Source organism: Squalius cephalus, assembly GCF_949319135.1.
Source record: "Squalius cephalus genome assembly, chromosome: 13".
Lineage (NCBI taxonomy): Eukaryota > Metazoa > Chordata > Actinopteri > Cypriniformes > Leuciscidae > Squalius > Squalius cephalus.
In genome coordinates, this window is record NC_137134.1 from 5,636,797 (window position 1) to 5,655,932 (window position 19,136).

At 39.2% G+C, this 19,136-nt stretch overlaps 1 protein-coding gene across 2 annotated transcripts in view; it reads left to right on the top strand.

The window, feature by feature from the left end:
- The window catches only part of wwtr1 (WW domain containing transcription regulator 1), a 51,557-nt gene continuing 32,421 nt past the window's right edge, over positions 1–19,136 (top strand). For both annotated transcript variants that reach the window (XM_079889654.1, XM_079889655.1), the window contains exon 1: positions 1–789. In XM_079889654.1, coding sequence (XP_079745780.1) covers positions 377–789 — 413 coding nt within the window. In that variant the 5' untranslated portion in view covers positions 1–376. The remainder of the gene's footprint in view (positions 790–19,136) is intronic.

Below are 19,136 nucleotides of genomic sequence, written 5' to 3' on the forward strand. Positions count from 1 at the left end.
AGAGAGAGAGAGAGAGAGAGAGAGAGAGAGAGAGAGAGAGAGAGAGAGGAGAAAAGCTTGAGTTTACAAACTTTCCATCGGGACAGAAACTCCGCCAGCGGACACAGGAAAGTTACGGAGCGCAGGAGGAATAATCTCCGGGAAAAACCCTCAATGCGGGACAACATGACATACACTCCTTTAGCTTTATGACAACTTTTTAAAGACTTTTAAAAGCTTTTAAAGTCGGGCGAAACAACTTTTACCAAAGAAAGAAAAAAAGAAAAGAAAAAAAGAAAAGAAAAAAAAAAAGGCCTAACCAAAGAAGTTCCTACAGGATTTTCACAGGCCATTTTTAACCGAATACTTGGGCTTGTTTGTTATTGTTTGACACACGATGAGCGGCAACCCTCTCCAGCCGTTACCGGGCCAGCAGGTCATCCATGTCGCCAAAGACCTTGACACGGACCTGGAGGCTCTCTTCAACTCCGTCATGAACCCCAAGCCCATCAGCTCCTGGAGGAACAAGCATATGCCCGAGTCGTTCTTCAAGGAGCCGGACTCGGGCTCGCACTCTCGGCAGTCCAGCACGGACTCGGGCGGCCTCCCCCCGCGGCTCCAGGCGACGCACGTCCGCTCGCACTCCTCCCCGGCGTCGCTGCAGCTGCCCGCGGGCGCGCTGGGCGTCCCGAACCCCGCTCGGCAACACTCGCACATCCGACACCAGTCCTTCGACGTGGCCGAGGAGCTGCCGCTACCCCCGGGCTGGGAGATGGCCTACACCCCCAACGGACAGAAGTACTTTCTCAAGTGAGTGCCATATTCATTTTTCACGGCTCACGAGATTCCAGCACACACAGTTTACATTAACTGACACATAAATCAGTTACACTAAAAAAAAAAACTAAAAAAAACAGTGACCAATCCAAAAGTAAATAAAGTGAAATAAAGCAATTTTATAAATAAATGAAGTACCAAATTAAGGTATAAGTCTTGGTAAAAAAAAATTCTGGGTTGTTTCAATGGTCAAATATTGGACGCCTGAATTTAAAACATTTAAACCCAACAGTTGTTTATCCATATCCACAACAAATGTAGCCTAAATGAAGCAATTTTATAAATAAACCAAGTAAATGAAGTATACCATACACTAAAAATGATGGTTATTCAATGGTCAAATATGAATAAACACAACTGTTGGGTTTAAAATGTTAAAGTTCAGGCGTCCATATTTGACTGTTGAAACAACCCATAATTTTTAGTGTATGGTAAAATATATACACACACTTCATTTACTTGGTTTATTTATAAAATTGCTTAATTTCATTTTATTTACATTTGTTGTTGATGATTCATCTCCAAACATCATCACTGTGTTTTTATAGGGCACTAGGTTGTGTAAACCGGTTTCTGATCCGAATCAGTGCGCGTTCACACTGGTGAAATCACTGCAGTCACGTTTAAGCTTTCAGTTTGACCTGTGAACAGACTAATGCTGAAGGCGTGGGTCTGAAACACACAAAACGGTATCTGGGCGTGGATCAGAAAGACAAAAACACCCGGTCCTGCTTATACTGTCATGTGTAACGCATGCTTCACACTGCAGGGCTGTGATCAAGGCTCTTTCTCACCTTGATAAGGATGTGTTTAGCATATCTCAGTGTGTCTCAATGTAAATGTGTGTTTTGACTTCAGGAGTGAGACAGCTATTCTTCTGTGGCCCTGGGGACACTGGTCTTATCTGATCCAGTCACCAGGGCTGTGATCGCGACCGGTGGGACGTCGACTGTGCTGAGATTAACTCAGTCTCGCCCCCCAGGATCACACCCTGTGTTCAGGAGACAAACACACCGCTTTAATGCGTCCAAATCTTATTTGCTGACACTAGAGAGCAACATCAATTCTCACCTACATGTTAAAACAATTAGTTAGCCTCCTCTGTCCTCCAGCTAGTGTTCTCTGAGTTGTATTGGTCCTGTTTCTGGATAAGCACGGCTGTTAAATCAGTGCTTCTCCATTGCTTTTGCCTTAGGATCCAGATTTTACACTGGAAACAATGTGGCAAAATAAACAAGAAGACTGTCTTAACTGTGCGTAGGCCCAAAATAATATGAAATATGCTGAAGAGTATTATTAACAGTTTAGTAAATGCATAAATAACTGCAGATTCACCAGCCTAACAAACACTGGTCTGATATACACTGAAATACTGTGGCGTTTGATTGGACACATTGATGTCAACAACAAATGATTTAAAAGTTGATTAGCTTATTTATTTTGATATTCTATTGCTGTATTCTATGCCTGATTATATGGTTAATACTTTATTATTCGCATTTAGCATTTTTCATTGCTGTATGCTAGCCATTTTTGGGCTAATAATTACGACAATTACGTTTTTTTTTTAATGTTTTTGAAGGAAGTGTCTTCTGCTCACCAAAGGCTGCATTTATTTGATTAAAGTAATATTGTGAAATATTATTACAATTTAAAACGGCTGTTTTCTGTGTGAATATAGTAAAGTGTAATGTATTCCTGTGATCAAAGCTGAATTTCATCAGTCTTCAGTGTCACATGATCCTTCAGAAATCAGTCTGATATGATTCATTCTTCCTCAAGAAACTTTTCTGATTATTATCAGTGTTGAGAACAGCTGTGCTCTTCATATTTTACACTCACTACAGTTTAAAGATAAGAAAAAGATCAAACAGAAAACATTAAATTGATTAGAAGTGACAGTAAAGACATGTTACAAACATTAGTTACAATGTTACAAATATCAGACTGATTTCTGAAGGATCATGTGACACTGAAGACTGGAGTAATGATGCTGGAAACCAGCTTTGATCACACTTTACTATATAGAAAACAGCCATTTGAAATTGTAATAATATTTCACAATATTACAGTTTTTACTGTATTTTTAATGCAGAAGACACTTCCTTCAAAAACATAAACGCATTTTAAATCTTCGAATCATTTGACTGGGAATGTAAATAAATGCTCTATATATGAGCGTCCATGTTCTTTCTTCGGATTATCAACTAAATGCATATGTGGAAATACTTCTAAATGCGGTTGCGTAACTTAACAGATGCTTTGATCATCTACATTTAATCATTTAGCAGACACTTCTACCAAAGCGGCTTCCAGATGATCATGTGTTGGTTGGCTTCAGACAGTGTTGTGCTCTACAGTCTGGTCTGCCTCTCACCTGAAACTCTCTGTGTGTGAGACTCGAGATAAAGCGTGCCAGGGCTTGCCACACATTCAGCGAGCGGACAGACAGACTCCTCCGCCACCAACAGAGCTTCACACACACACACACACCCTGCAATTACACCAAACCAACCTGTCCGTGATCCTCTGAGCGTCAGTGCATGTGCTGCATCTCTTCACCGGTGATCATACAGCAGTGAGGCTCATTGTTGTCAGTGTGAGAGACTGATATGGCTTGTCTTCTTCTTCTTCTTTGGATTGTTGCAGCTGTTGGTTCTCGTTCACCCCCACTATTAGGGAACGCGTATCTCTTTCCAGCGTCACATGACCCCCCTCTTTCTGCCTAAACATTTTTCTGGATATCTTTGTTACGACTTGCAATTCAAGACTCTACAGCTTGAGCGTCTCAGTGCAGAGATTACTGGGTTGTTTGATAGCAAAGAGAAGCAGCTCATTTTTACAACCCAATCTCGCAACTATTGAGCGTTTTGCTGAGTCGGTGGCTAATTCGTATGAAATTCATCTCAAGAAATCAATCTGATGGTCTTACTTACTGTTTTTTGTTATTTTATAGTACAAATTCATACGAAATGACACTAAAATGCTTGTTTTCTCATGATAAATGCAGTTTTGAGTGTCAGCATCAATCAAACGAAAAATAAAAAACTAATTTAATTAAAAAAGAGTTACATCACAGTATATATTCATGGAAAATAGTGATTCAAATATACTGAAAACATGAGAATGGTTGAAGCCCCCTTGTGGTGTAAATCCAGCTTTTAATGTTGTTTATATGTCTATGTGGTGTTTTTAATGTGCTTTAAGACAAACCATGTGTAAATTCATAAGTCGACAGCATTGGTGAGTATTTCCTCCTTAAAACTGCAGTGAACCAAAGACAGTCTCAAAAACACACTTTGAAATCGCTGGTGTTTCTGACGCCACAAACTACCTTGTAACCAATCAGATCAACGTGTGATCGTCAACCAGTGGATCTCTGAGCTGAGTGAGTGAGTGGAGGCGGGGCGCATTTGCATATTCATAGAAACGAGCATACTAAATGAGGCAAGGGTGTCGAGTTACATTCAAGATATTTTAAGAAATTAAGTAATTTCAAGGAAAAATACAATTAAATGTGTAATTTTGGTGATCAAAGACGAGTTTTAAGGGATAAAATGATTGACTATGGTGGACTTTAACTGTTTCTTTGCCCAGATTCCCGATACAGGGAGAAAATAAAGGATCGCGTCCAGAATCTTTCAGCAGGTGGTTTATTTTTTACCGTTATTGCTCTAAAACCAACACACCAACGCAGCTTTGATCTAAAGTGAAGTGAGGCGAAAGAATTTAAGTGTTTCTAGTTCCTTCTTCATGCAAAGGCAGTCTGTAATTATGCCTCCTTTTGATGCCATGTAAAGCAGGAGAATGTCTTCCCTTCAGGCTTTCTGCTGGCCGTCTTCCTCCATTATGTTGAAGATAAGCTGTGAATAGGTTATCACTGCCAGCTCACAGCTTTCTGTAATACTTGCTTTCTTTGCCTGGATTCATGAGAGATACACATGAATGCCAAAAACCTCCCTGCAGCACATAGCATCACCTCAGAACAAAAGACTTTTATTTTGTTTTTCATAGAGAAAATTAAGCGTATTTTACTTTATAGGAATTTTTTTTTTGCCAAATTTTTTTTTTCTTTTTTTACATTGTGACGGTTTTCATGACAATTACACACATTTCCCTCAAATTCTCGTTAGAATAGTCAAAATAAATTTTTCTAAAATGTTTATACTGGTCAGCAGAAAGTCATTGCAATAAAAACATAGACGTTACAATTTAAATAAGATATTTTTTACATTATAGCGATGAGAACTGTGGGAAAATAAGGTCCCAATGCAAACAAATCTCATTGGACCTAAAATAGGGACCAATCGCATCGCAGCATCTCAGATGTAGGTTTGGTGTTTCTGAAACGCCGGAGCCGAAGTGTGTGATCAGAATGATTCGGTTTAATTCCCTCCAGAAGCGTCTCACACGAGTGTGTTCACAAACACTAGAGATCATGACAGCGGTTATTGAGTTTCGACTGACGCTCTGAGACACACTCGTTTATGATGGAGGGAAAAGAGCCGACTGCAGAAACTCAGTTTTATTACTGATATTTTGTTCCAGTTTCCCAGGAAGTGACGATTTTGTTCTCTTGAACACATGGGATGGAAACGCTGCCTTATTCACAAATGTTTTATGCCATATTCCAATTTTGTGCATAAGTTAAATTCGCAACTTTAAATGGAAACATGGCTATTGTCTTCACCCAAAATGTTATTTCTACACAAATGTATTTTTTAAAATCTCATGTAATCTCTAATAACTATATTTTATTTTATTTTATTTTATTTTTTAGAGTGAAATTTAACCATGTTCTTGACCGGTTTTGTGAGATTGACCCATATAAATGAAAATGGCACATAACAGATAGACTTAAAGGCCCCCTGACATTAATTTAACTTTTTTAGCTTTTAGAATGAATATGTTGAGGCGTCACAGAGCAATATGAGTGTGGGCGTGTGTGTTCGGTTGCTCAAACGCTCGAGTTTTATCCCGTTTTCCAACTGAACGTTGATTAAGAATGAAATGCCTAGAATTTATTCACACTGTTGAATCCAGCATATCATCAACGCTCAAGCATGTGCTGTCAAGTACGACTGTAGTCTGTGAGGGAAACTAAACTAAACGCTATTGGCTGTTTGGAAAGGGGGAGGAGCCACTCAATAGGTCCCGCCTCTGCTTCCTGTTCAATGGAAATCACTTCAGTGGGACTTTAAATAACACGCTGAGGTAAAGATTAGCAGTTTGACTAGCGTTTGATCTGGCTGGCCGATGGCGCTGATATTGCTGTAAATAAACTCATAGCAGTGGGTGTGATGTATAACAGTCGCTTTAGAAGCGGGAGGAACATTTCGCTCGATCCAACTCGCTCTGTAAACTAAACGCTTCTGCTGTAGCAACTGGTTGGTTTATTAAACAAAATCCTGTTCTGCTGTTATTGAAGTCCAGATGTGCTGTGTCAAGCAGAGGTAACGTCTGAATCTCAGCTCAACTTCACAGTTTAGCTGTTAGCGGAGTTAGGTTTGGGCCCAGTCTGCAGCAAAGACGCCATTAGTTGTATTGAAGGAATGTCAGGGTTTCTAGCGACAAAACAGTGTCTGTTGGGCGGCCGTCTTTGATGGAGTCAGGTCTGTGCTGCAGACACAACAGATGTGTTCCTGGAGACTGAGGCCAGGCGGGAGCGCTCTCCGAGTCTGGACTCTCGTGGCACGGGACGGGAGGCGCTCGAGGCCGGAGGGTTTTCCTGTCCGGCGCGTGAATCCGAAAGGCTTGAAGATCGAGTCGTCTGATGCTGGTTGGCCGGGCCGCTTCTGGCTGGCTCTTTCTTCTCCGCCGAAAGCTGCCGTCAGAACACAAAAGTCTCTTTGTAGCACTGATTTTTTTCCAGAAACACTTCAGGGCCTTGCGTGACTCGCTGATATAAACCGTATAAAAGCTATTAAACTCGAAGGAAATGGTGTGTGTTGAGCGCTGAACACCAATGTCTTTGTAGAGATGGGCAGAACTGAAGTAAATAAATGAAGATAAAAGAGACTTTATAAACTTGTCTGATGTAAACAAATGAGTCTCTTACTGCAATAAAATGTCAGTTCACTCAGACAAATCTAGATTTAAAGGAGATTTTTAGTATCTGGACATCCGTATAAAGAATATGATCTTTACTGGCTGGATACTAGCTAAATAGATTATGAATGATGCATCACAAAATGTCTTGAGTGATCAAACTTGGAGTTTTTTATTCAGAACATCATGAAGATGGGCATCTTTCCCTCATGAAAAAGAAATGCACTAAACTATATTCAATGTACACTTGTTGTGTACTTCAAATCTTTAAAGTTTATATTTTTTAAAACTGTAATGGCAGATAGTATAATATTAATAAGTGTACTTAAGTGTGTTAAGAAAAATAGTCATGAAAGTTTGCTCTTAAGTACACTTTTAAAAAGTGCAGTTTGTTACTTTTAGATAATAAAATCACTCTCACCATCTCACCTTCTGAGAATATAGTTCCCAGTGTGTATACAGTTAGAAGATGGCTGTGTCTCATGTGACCTTGTTATCCGTACACACTGTGACTATACAAATCACAACATGTAAATAGGAAAATGTTGGTGTTATTTTGTCTCTTATTGGGAGCAGTGTGCTAGCTGGAGCCATTTACCTCCAGTCTTTGTGCTAAGCTAGGCTAGCGGTGGGTGCGTCAGACAGAGTTACGGCACGCACGGAGATGAGAAGGGTGTGTGTGGACTTATCTAACTCTGGGGGATACGGTGAATAAGTCCCGAAAAGTCGGCGTGTTCCTTTAAGTAACCACCTCGCAACTGGAGCTCACTCAAAACATGCAGCACTCATGTTTTATTCAGAAAATGTATTAAACTAGTTACACATACTACACTCTGTGTTATAATGCGTTTTATTTGTAACTTAGTAACTCAAACACATGGTGCTCCATTGAAACAGTCGGTGGTATTGTGGTGTTTTCAGACAAAGGCCAGTGTTATGAAGTGCTCAGTAAGCTGGTTGACGTCTACAATAACACTGGATCTGCGCTTCACACACGGCAGCAGCTGATGGGGCTTCTGCGCTCACTCACACATATCCAACACATAAAAACATCTGTTATTTATGGTCCTCAGGACTAGACTGTGTTCTTCTGCCATTGTTTGAAGCATGATCTTTACTGACTGTTTAAAAAGACAGTACACGGTCTCCTGTGTGTTTCTGCACGTTCTGAAGGCCTGTTCACTCCAAGGCTAAAGTTTGGTGTGAAAATTAGATGCAATAAACATTTTAATTAGAACGAACGGTTGTTAAAGCACTTTAGACCAACATGAACGTTCACAACGTATTTTTTAAAAATGGACTTGAAGGAAGGCCTGGTCAGACCAATGTGAAAGTTGGTATGAAAATTCAGTCAGATTTTTCAGAACAAACTGACTGATAATGCAAATTTACGCACTGACAGTAGGTGGCGTTTATAGAAAAACAGAACTACCCAATCTAACAAAACACTGCACAACTTTCTATTTCTCACACCCTCTTGTCAAGGAGAAGACAAAGTCAAACAGTTTACATGTTTTCAAATGTATTCGCAATGGTGTTTTTATTAAACAACATCAATAATAATACAGAGAATAAGTTTCAAACTCTTCCTCTGCTATTCACTGTAGCTTAACAAAATAGTTTGTGATTGCAACCAAGTCAAAATTGTATTCAACAGCAGCGGCCCTAAGCATGTGACCAAAAGCGCAAAGCTTATTGGTTGGCCAGTTTTATTTGCGGTGGAAAAGCGATTAGAAGAGCTCTCTGTTAAATATCTGGTACATCGATGGCATGCAGATGTTTGTTTCAGTGTGAACAGGTGCAATCTTTCAAAGTAAAATGTTGGTCACACAAAATGACCGTCAGAAATGTACAGAAATGTCTCTGTACGTCTACTTTTCTATAAGCGCCACCTACTGTCAGAGAGTTAGATTGCATTTTTATTCAGTCCATCTGCCGTTTATTCGAACCACATTTTCGTGCCGAACAAGCTTGATTTTACATCGCTCTATTCCAAAATGTGTAATGCAGTTCATAAAGCAACGCAAGCACTCAAATTATCTGACACATTCTCCGCGTTATCACAAGGAACAGTATTGTGGATGTTCGTGTCCTCAAAAAGGTCAATTACAGTGTGAGGAGAGTCTAGCTGAAGTGGTTAAAATAAATTGTTGACCTGTTCAAGTTTAATTGAACTGTCATTTGGTGCAAGAAAGCACAGGAACTATTTTCAACAAGCATTCAAGTCTTTGTTTTTGTGGGTGAAATCCAGTCATTTCAATGCAGATTTCGCAACAGGTTCAAGTTGGTCACGCAGATTCGCCGCGTTGACCGAAAGAAAAGAAAGCTGCCCGGTTTGAAAGCGACTTGTCTGTGTGCTTCAGACTTCTCCACACTATTGACAACAGACAATGGACCTTTCTTGCCTACGAAAGTTCGCTAACGTGTCAACACATTCATTTACCTTTTTTTGTGACGCGGAGACGTAACTCACGCCACGATGCCATCACTTTAAACATCTGAAAACAAAGAACCCCTTTTTAAATGGCTGATTCCCTCCATGGACGGTCTTATCAAGCAGATAAAGAGTGTATTCCTGCAGTCAGGGCTTTAATTTTATTAATGTTCGCCTGGCAAGAGAGCAAAGAAAGCGACTAACTTAACTAGGCTCTTCTGCACAGATCAGTCGATCATCCAGATGCGTTTTATTTTGCGTTCACTGCCAGATAGAGGTTTGGACAGAGACTGCTTTGTGTACAGCGCCGCTCCTCTGAGCTCCATGCCAAAGTGTTTTACGACGTTTAAATAAAGCAGCAGGTTTGTAGCTCTTCAGTGGCTCTTGTACACAGTGTTGCTGACCGTCAACAGACATCCCCTTCTGGGAAGACATCTGTAACCCTTTAGCAGGGGAGGATGGGAGATTTCTGTGCACACGGCCCTCATATCTCAGTCAGTTTACAGATAGTGACCTAAAGTACGGCCCCAGAAGCTGTTTGCCGTTTCTACATTAGTGTTGTTTGCTAAGGCAAACGTCCCTTTTACTATTGCCCATGCTAAAAGGGATAGTTCACCCCCTCCAAAAAAATTTTTTTTTATCATTTGCAAACACATTTAAAACCTCTATTTTATTCAGTTTTCCTATTATTGTAGCCATTCGTCTACTTTTGCGCTTAAAGTGTTTTATCCGTGATTGTTTCGGCGTGGATGTTATGTCTGCGTGCACTGTTGCCCTCTGAGAGGTATTTTCCAGTGTTTTCCTCGTCTCCGCTCCCCCTTTCCAATAAGCAGTTGAAAGCGATGGCTCTGTCTGCAGGATATGGAGCTGCTCATTTCCTTTTGTTCGTGAGAATAATGGCAGGAGGGACGCCCTGGGCACAGTAAAAACAATAAACACACGTTACGCACTTCAAAGAGCGTTTCAAAAGAAAAACAAGGCAAATAAGAATTACGTACCCAAAAAATAGTTTTGACACCTGCCGTCTGACAGCGTCTTTCCATAAGAGCAGAAAATCCCTGTAAATCTGTGCTTGAGCTGCAATCACCGTAGCCACTCGAAACTTCTTATATTACACAAAAAATGATATTTTTCTGAAAATATTTCACATCATTTAGTCACTCATATGACATTCCAAACTGTGGAAGACAAAAGCAGATGTTTAGCAATGGTAATACCGGCTAACCGGACATTTTCCGTCATTGACAGAATTTATTTAAAAAATCATTTTGACAGATGCACTGAGGGTGATCTATTTTAACTAGTAACTGTTATTAAAACTGTAACTGTTAACTGAAAACTGACATGAGAAGTCTGTCCCAGCCGACGCGTTTGATTACACACCGCTGAGCAGCCATTTTAGTTTAAGTTATTATACTTACACTTACATAATTAAGTTTCTTATCCATTTTGTTTTGTTTAAAATGGTGACTGTCATCAAATCTTGACGGATTCATTCGAACATACATTAAATATTAAAGAACAGGATAATATATGATTATGTAATATGGTGCATATATTTAGCAAAATTTTTCCTGCTGTCTATTAAGTTTATGGTCAGCAAATGGATTTTCTGAGGTATGTTACGTGGCGTTGTTTGCAACACTGGTTGATCGATTACATGACACATGGTACTGATTTCTATAAGTTATACTGAATCTTTCAACATATTTTCCGATGTTCATTCATGTTTATTTCGTTCTGTAACGTAAAGAGGAAGGGATGAAACTGTTCAAGATGAAAACTGAAAAGTGACGCACAGTCTTTGTTCAACTTTTTTTTTTTAAGTTTGTGAATAAATTTTTTAAATATGAACGAAAACAGAAGCTATTAAACGCCTTATAATCATTATAATATGAAAATTAAAATGACGGGTAGCCTAATAGTTCGATTATGACAGAATTTTTACGATCGTGTCCATACAAATGACGGGCAGTGCGAAAGTCTAACACGACCTCTGGTTCATACTGCTCTCTTCTATACTCCTTATACTTCTATACCCTATACACTTTAGCATTACTTTTAAAAAGAGTACTTATTATGGAAATAGTATGTACATTGAAATAATATTAGATACTTGATTGGTACTTGACTTGAACAATAGGGTAACAATATTTCCATGTTTTTTCACACAAAATTATGTTTTATGCTTTGTTTCTCCCAGTCTCTCTCCCACACACAGACACAAACTCGTAGACGGAAACATATATGCACTCAGAAACTTCTTGTAACTTTTAATATGTGGTGTAATGTTTATGTAATGTAGCTTTTTATATGCAAATCTATTTCAATAGATTTGCATATAAAAAGGTACATTACATTTCTCAATATGGGTTTGGTAACATGACTGTTTTTGAAGCAGTTAAACTTACAGCTTCGCTATTAGTAGAGACGCTGCTGCCGAACACTGTTGAGAGAGACACAATGTCAATCAATCAATCAATCAATCAATCAATCAATCAATCAATCAGTCAGTCAGTCAGTCAGACAGTAAGTCAATCAATCAATCAATCTCTTCTGTCTCTGTCTCTCTCTCTCTCCTATCTCTCTCCTCATCAAGTCTCTGCTACTAGCTCTAAAATGACATTTAGAAATGAACAATGGAGGCTTGCATTGAGATGCTTAAGAACTTAGTCCTACACACAAGAGTGTTTAAAGGGCAAAAGCCTGACACATGTCTTGAAATAAAACATCTGAACCCATGGACAAACCCATTTAAGGCCCAAACTGAGAACAATTCAGGGCCAACATGGGACCCTTGGACAAACATATCTACTACATTGGCCCCACCATGCAATGTTGGCTGGGTGAGAGTCTCCGTTATCTAACAAAGCTTTGTAAGAACCCACCACCATGTCTCTGTGATATTCTGTGAAGTTAAGTATTGTATTATGGTGTTCAGCAGCTGTTTACATTCAGTTAGAAATTCTGAAAGTCTGTCTTTTTATAGTCACAAAGTCCCTGTTATATTGGGCGGAAAGCATCCGCACGAGCTGACTGCTTTGGAAAATGTGTTGTGTGTGTTCGAGTCTCAATCCGAACACCACCCACTGTGTTGTGGGCGTATCCAGCCATGAGAGGGCGGGGCTACGAGAGGCTCCGCCCCTTCTGGACTTGTTGACAGAGTCTGTGACAGACTCCTCCCTCTCACTGAGTTTTTGTCTCTCCCTCAGTTATGTGGGTGTATTGTTTTCAGCACTCCTCTACCAGGGTCGTTTCATTCAGCAGCGAGGGGGGGGAATGTGTGTGGTCGCATTTGTTTTGGAGTCGATCAGGGGCCCGGGGAGGAGGGCCACATCAGCATGGGCCGGCCCCTGATTCACAGCAGCGTCGCCCCGTCTCGTGTGATGCATTGCTGGGACTTCACTGAAGGACAGCTTAAGCGTGATGCTCATTGTCTGTGAGGGCAGGCGCTCACGAAGGGTCTGGCATGCGTCTGATCTTTGCAACGCAATAGACGGCCATGCATTCCTCTCTCCACATCACCAGCAAGAAGGTGTATGACTAGAGGAGGAGAGAAAAGAGTCAAATTTGCTCCAAGTGTCTCCTCCAAAGAATACACATTCCAGGAGAGCAATGCCTTTATGCTGCTGCCCAGGAATCTGTATCATAAAGAGCAGCGAGAGCGTTCCCAGGGGTTATTTTCTTTGAGTTTAATCGAATTTGACAGACCATTTAACATGCAACCGTCAAAGTTTCTAAACTGGTTTGGAGTCAGGTGCCATCAGGGTCCAACGTTAAAGCTTTTTGCCACACCTGCCAATGGCGAGTGAATTGAAAACATGTATTAACCATAAATAATATGGCATGCCAGCCATGAAAGATTTTTTTATGACATCGGAATAAATAGTTTTCTGCATATTTGTAACAAGGTCATTGTGTCTCTTGAGACACTTGAGACAAAATATGAAGACACCCCCCTTGTGAAAGTGTGCTTGATTGTATTGAATGCGCCTGTTGTGTACTTCAAATCTTAAAAGTATGTTTTTAGAAAACTGTTTGCAGATATTAATGAAATCAAAGGCCACTTAAAGAGAGACTCTTGTATACGATTCTTAACACATTTAAAAAGTGCACTTTGTGGCAATGTAAAATTAAAAGTTTTACTTTAAAGTACATATTAGATCATTGTTTTAATAATCTTTTGTCGTGTTTAAAAGAAGTACACTTATTTTTATGTTCTGAATACAATACTAAAGCATGTGTAAATATAATATACAGTTGTGGCCAGAATTATTGGCACCCCTGGTAAATATGATCAAAGATGGCTGTAAAAATAAATCTGCAGTGTTTATCCTTTTTGATATTTTTATTCAAATAATTAGCAAAAATCTAACCTTACATTGAAGTAAAAGAATTGAAAGTGGGGAAAATCACATTATGAAATAAAGGCTTTTCTCCAAAACACATTGGCCACGATTATTGGCAGCCCTAGATTTTTTTTATGAGTAAAATATCTCTGAAGTATTATTCCCATTAATATTTACTTCTTTTTTTTTTTTAGCACACCAGGGTGACTAGGAACATGAAAGTGTCTAGCTATGACTTCTTAGAAGTCATGTTTTGAAGTCAAACTCTGTTTTACAGGAGTTTAAATATGAGGAAACACAAAAGCCAAATTTCCTTAATAATCCATTACTATGAGGAAAACCAAAGAATATACACTCACCTAAAGGATTATTAGGAACACCTGTTCAATTTCTCATTAATGCAATTATCTAATCAACCAATCACATGGCAGTTGCTTCAATGCATTTAGGGGTGTGGTCCTGGTCAAGACAATCTCCTGAACTCCAAACTGAATGTCAGAATGGGAAAGAAAGGTGATTTAAGCAATTTTGAGCGTGGCATGGTTGTTGGTGCCAGACGGGCCGGTCTGAGTATTTCACAATCTGCTCAGTTACTGGGATTTTCACGCACAACCATTTCTAGGGTTTACAAAGAATGGTGTGAAAAGGGAAAAACATCCAGTATGCGGCAGTCCTGTGGGCGAAAATGCCTTGTTGATGCTAGAGGTCAGAGGAGAATGGGCCGACTGATTCAAGCTGATAGAAGAGCAACTTTGACTGAAATAACCACTCGTTACAACCGAGGTATGCAGCAAAGCATTTGTGAAGCCACAACACGCACAACCTTGAGGCGGATGGGCTACAACAGCAGAAGACCCCACCGGGTACCACTCATCTCCACTACAAATAGGAAAAAGAGGCTACAATTTGCACAAGCTCACCAAAATTGGACAGTTGAAGACTGGAAAAATGTTGCCTGGTCTGATGAGTCTCGATTTCTGTTGAGACATTCAGATGGTAGAGTCAGAATTTGGCGTAAACAGAATGAGAACATGGATCCATCATGCCTTGTTACCACTGTGCAGGCTGGTGGTGGTGGGGTAATGGTGTGGGGGATGTTTTCTTGGCACACTTTAGGCCCCTTAGTGCCAATTGGGCATCGTTTAAATGCCACGGCCTACCTGAGCATTGTTTCTGACCATGTCCATCCCTTTATGACCACCATGTACCCATCCTCTGATGGCTACTTCCAGCAGGATAATGCACCATGTCACAAAGCTCGAATCATTTCAAATTGGTTTCTTGAACATGACAATGAGTTCACTGTACTAAAATGGCCCCCACAGTCACCAGATCTCAACCCAATAGAGCATCTTTGGGATGTGGTGGAACGGGAGCTTCGTGCCCTGGATGTGCATCCCACAAATCTCCATTGACTGCAAGATGCTATCCTATCAATATGGGCCAACATTTCTAAAGAATGCTTTCAGCACCTTGTTGAATCAATGCCACGTAGAATTAAGGCAGTTCTGAAGGTCAAACACAGTATTAGTATGGTGTTCCTAATAATCCTTTAGGTGAGTGTAGTTCTGATGTGCAGCAAAAGATTGTTGAGCTTCACAAAATGGAAAGTGGCTGTAAGAAAATATCTAAAGCATTGAAAATTCCCATTTAAAATGCCAACAGAAATCTAGAAATCTGATAATGAGCCATTGTTGGATCTTCCATCAGGACAATGATCCAAACCAAACATCAAAATCAACACAAAAATGTGTCACTGAGCACAAAATGAAGCTTCTGCCATGACCACCCCAGTCCCCCTGACCTAAACCCTATAGAAGATGAGTGGAGTGAACTGGAGAGAAGCAACAACATGGATCTGGGAATCTGACAGATCTGGAGAGATTCACACACACACTTTCAATTATTTTACTTCAATGACAGGTTCGATTTTTGCCGATTTTTTTATCATAAGGATAAACAATGCAGAATTATTTTTTACAGCCACCTTGATCATATTTACCAGGGGTGCCAATAATTCTGATCACAACTGTAGTTGCGGTTTCAACATTACACATGAAATTACAAGTATTTAAATACATGACATACAAGTTTCAAAAGAAATTACTTTATCATGAATGCTCGTCAGTACATTTGCCATATTTCAAAGACAATATAAATAAATATGCAATTACGTATAAAGATGTGCTTAAGTCCTACATATGTGTGCCTAAAAAACTCTTCAAAGTTCAACTAATTGCATTTAATATCAATTTAAACTACAATACATTTTCATTTAATTGTAAATAACATAAGTGTCCAAAAACTTTGCATTCAGTTTGCAATGTTTAAGAATATATTTTTAAAGTGTATTATTTCCGTAATAAGTACTCTTTTTAAAAGTATACTAATGTGCACTTCTTTTTACAAAATGCATCATGATTTTGCTTGTAACATTTTCACTTTGGTCAGTTAATATTTAGCATGTGTATTTAGCATCACTACATTTCACTTATTTTTTTATTATTATTCTAATTTGATGATTGTTAAAAGGACAATTCTGGGTTCATGACAAGTTATGCCCAATGAGGTGTTTTACCACAAAATGAATGTCCACGTGCCCCTCGTTTTCTTTAACAAAGATTATAGAGTCATACGATGTAAACAGTAGGTGTGTTAAGTTTGACCAATGCTTAATAATCTTCTCTGTGTAAACTTATACGATGTATACGTGACAGTGACAGCATAAATCCTAAAACAACTGTAAAAATGATTATTAAAACAATGATGATTAGTCTTTTGTGAAATAAAATGCCACAAAATGCTACAAATGCTGTATATTGAGCACTACTTGTGTTGAGCCTGTAACGTTCATGTAGAGCGTGTAGTTATTGTGTAGATGTAATGTTCTCCTGCTCATTGTGAGTGTGATTAAGCAGGTGTTGAGAGTAAAACAGGTAAAGCTGCATAGCTGTGCAATGAAGGTTTTGCCGATGCCTGAACAGATTATCCTCCAGGCACAAAGACACCTGAGCGAAACCCAACCAGAGTCCTCCAGGTAATCCCACACATCAGTACAGCGCTTGAGTCGGTGTCCCGCATGTCTCGCTCGCTGTCTGCGGAGGCGTAGTGTCTCACTGCAGTCTCGTAACCGCAGCTCGGACTGCCCCGTCCATCATTACTGCTCGAGTGATCGCCATTAACTGAAGCTCTCAATGGTGTTTTATAAATGAGGCAACATTTGGAATTGTGGGAATCAGGGTTTCCTGCAGGATTTTGTTTTCTTTTATTTATTTTTATTTTTACACATCATATTACACATTTTACACATCATTTCAGCATTTCTAACATTGTCTTCATGAAGATGCATCAACACAGCAGTGGCTCGAAACAGGCTCATTACATGTCAGACGTCCAGGAATACCGTGCAGTTCAGTGACCAGGTCCATAATCCAGTCCAATCCAATCCAGTGATTGGCCGAATTCTTGTTGTGCTGCTAGTTTGCTCTTGCATGCAGTCAGCCAATTATGATACAGAACGTTAAAATGTTGATTATTGTAAATGTTACTTTGTCGCTCACAGTTTTTTATTACATACTGTAAGTGCACATTTTATATATATCTACATACATACATTAGTGGCCAAAAGTGATGTCTGTCCTAGGAAAATTGACATCTTCATCCTTTATTCAAATATTATTAAAAATGTGTTCATTTTGTATTATTGTATGTAATATTGCGTATTTGTGCTTGGAGTCAGCTGTTTTATTTGTGATAACGCAATGAAACATGACACATTGTGCGGACATCATTTTTGGCCAGGCTGTCATACAAAGAAATTATGAACACATGCAAAAACAAGCAAGAACCAACCAAATAATAATAACTGATTATGTTGTAGTCAATGTGAGCCTTTTCCTGTCAGCATTTTAATTTTTTTTTTTTGCATAGGAAAATAAAATCTGTAGCTATACTTTGCCTTTTTTACCAAATAATTTTGTCAGATAGCCTAAATACCTTAACCAAGTTTAGTGTTTTTTTGTCTTCCCTCAAATATAAAATAATTAGTTTGTTTTTAAATTAGGGTCATTAAAACCAAATATCCCCTCTGGACATTTGGCCACTACTGTATGTGTGTATATGGAGGTGTTTATAGTGGGGTTTACAGTACCACTGTTGCATCACCACAGCAATTTGTATACAGTACAGTTCAAAAGTTCGTGGTCAGTAAGTGTTTGGTTCATTTTTAAAAAAAAAATTTGAAGAAAGTAGTACTTCTGTTCAGCAAGGATGCATTAAGTTGACCAAAAGTGACCATAAATACATTTATAATGTTACAAAGAAACAGTTATTTAAAATACCCTAGCAACACCCTTGCAACCACCCAGAATACCCCTAGCAACCACATATCAAGCAATTTGTCTGAGAGACCTAAAACTTCAATCTTTGAGCTTTTAAAACTGATTCAAACACAAAACTACTTCAAATTTAAATCATTTTAACTTCAAGCTTTTAAAACTGCATCAAACCTTAACTTTCAAGCTTTTTAATCTCTCTCTCTCTCTCTCTCTCTCTCTCTCTCTCTCTCTCTCTCTCTCTCTCTCTCTCTCTCTCTCTCTCTCTCTCTCTCTCTCAGCTATTGCACACTTTAAGCTTTTACAATTACTTCAAACTTTCAGGCCAATTTCAGAGTCAGAAGAGACTTCAAAAACATTTCTAATGCAAGTGTATATACATATACATATATTATTGTAAATGTTGCATTAGTAAATTTTTCCAAAGAAATGTTTAGTTTTTTATTCTTTAATCAAAACATTCAAACTAATCCAATACATTTACGGAAATACAATGAGTTGCTAACAGCGTTTTACTGTGAATGAAGATCATGTTCTTGATAATGAGTAACTTTGTTAAATGCCTAATGTAACTAATTAGTTAATGATGTGTAGTGACATACAAAAAAGAAGAACAGAAAATCACAGAAATGAAAAAAGATGATTGTGTTTTTCAGCAGTCGAGAGCCAAGTGCATGAACTGCGAATGGAAAGGTCTGTGTGTGTAGAGCCAGGGTTCATTCCCATGTCTCCTGTAGGATTATCCACAATGAGCGCTTTGTCCAGCAGACATTAGGCTAATATGTGTCCAGTCTTTATATTTGTACTTACTCTGAGACAAGAGAAAGACGGCTGTGTGCCGTCATGAGCTGACGGGGGTTTGTGTCAAACGCTCTTTTGTGTCTCTGCGTCCTCATTGAATGTGGCACAGTTGACTGACGGCACACAGGCCCGGGTTACTGTCGGCTGGCATACGGACACACTTATCAGACAGACACTCATCAGGCTGTGTCCCACTCCGGGTCCCAAATGCATGAAATAAAGTCCGAATAACGGGAAATAAAGTCAGAATTACAAGAAAGTCCGAATTGCAAGAAATAAAGTCCGAATAACGGGAAATAAAGTCCAAATTACGAGAAATAAAGTCCGAATTGCAAGAAATAAAGTCAGAATTGC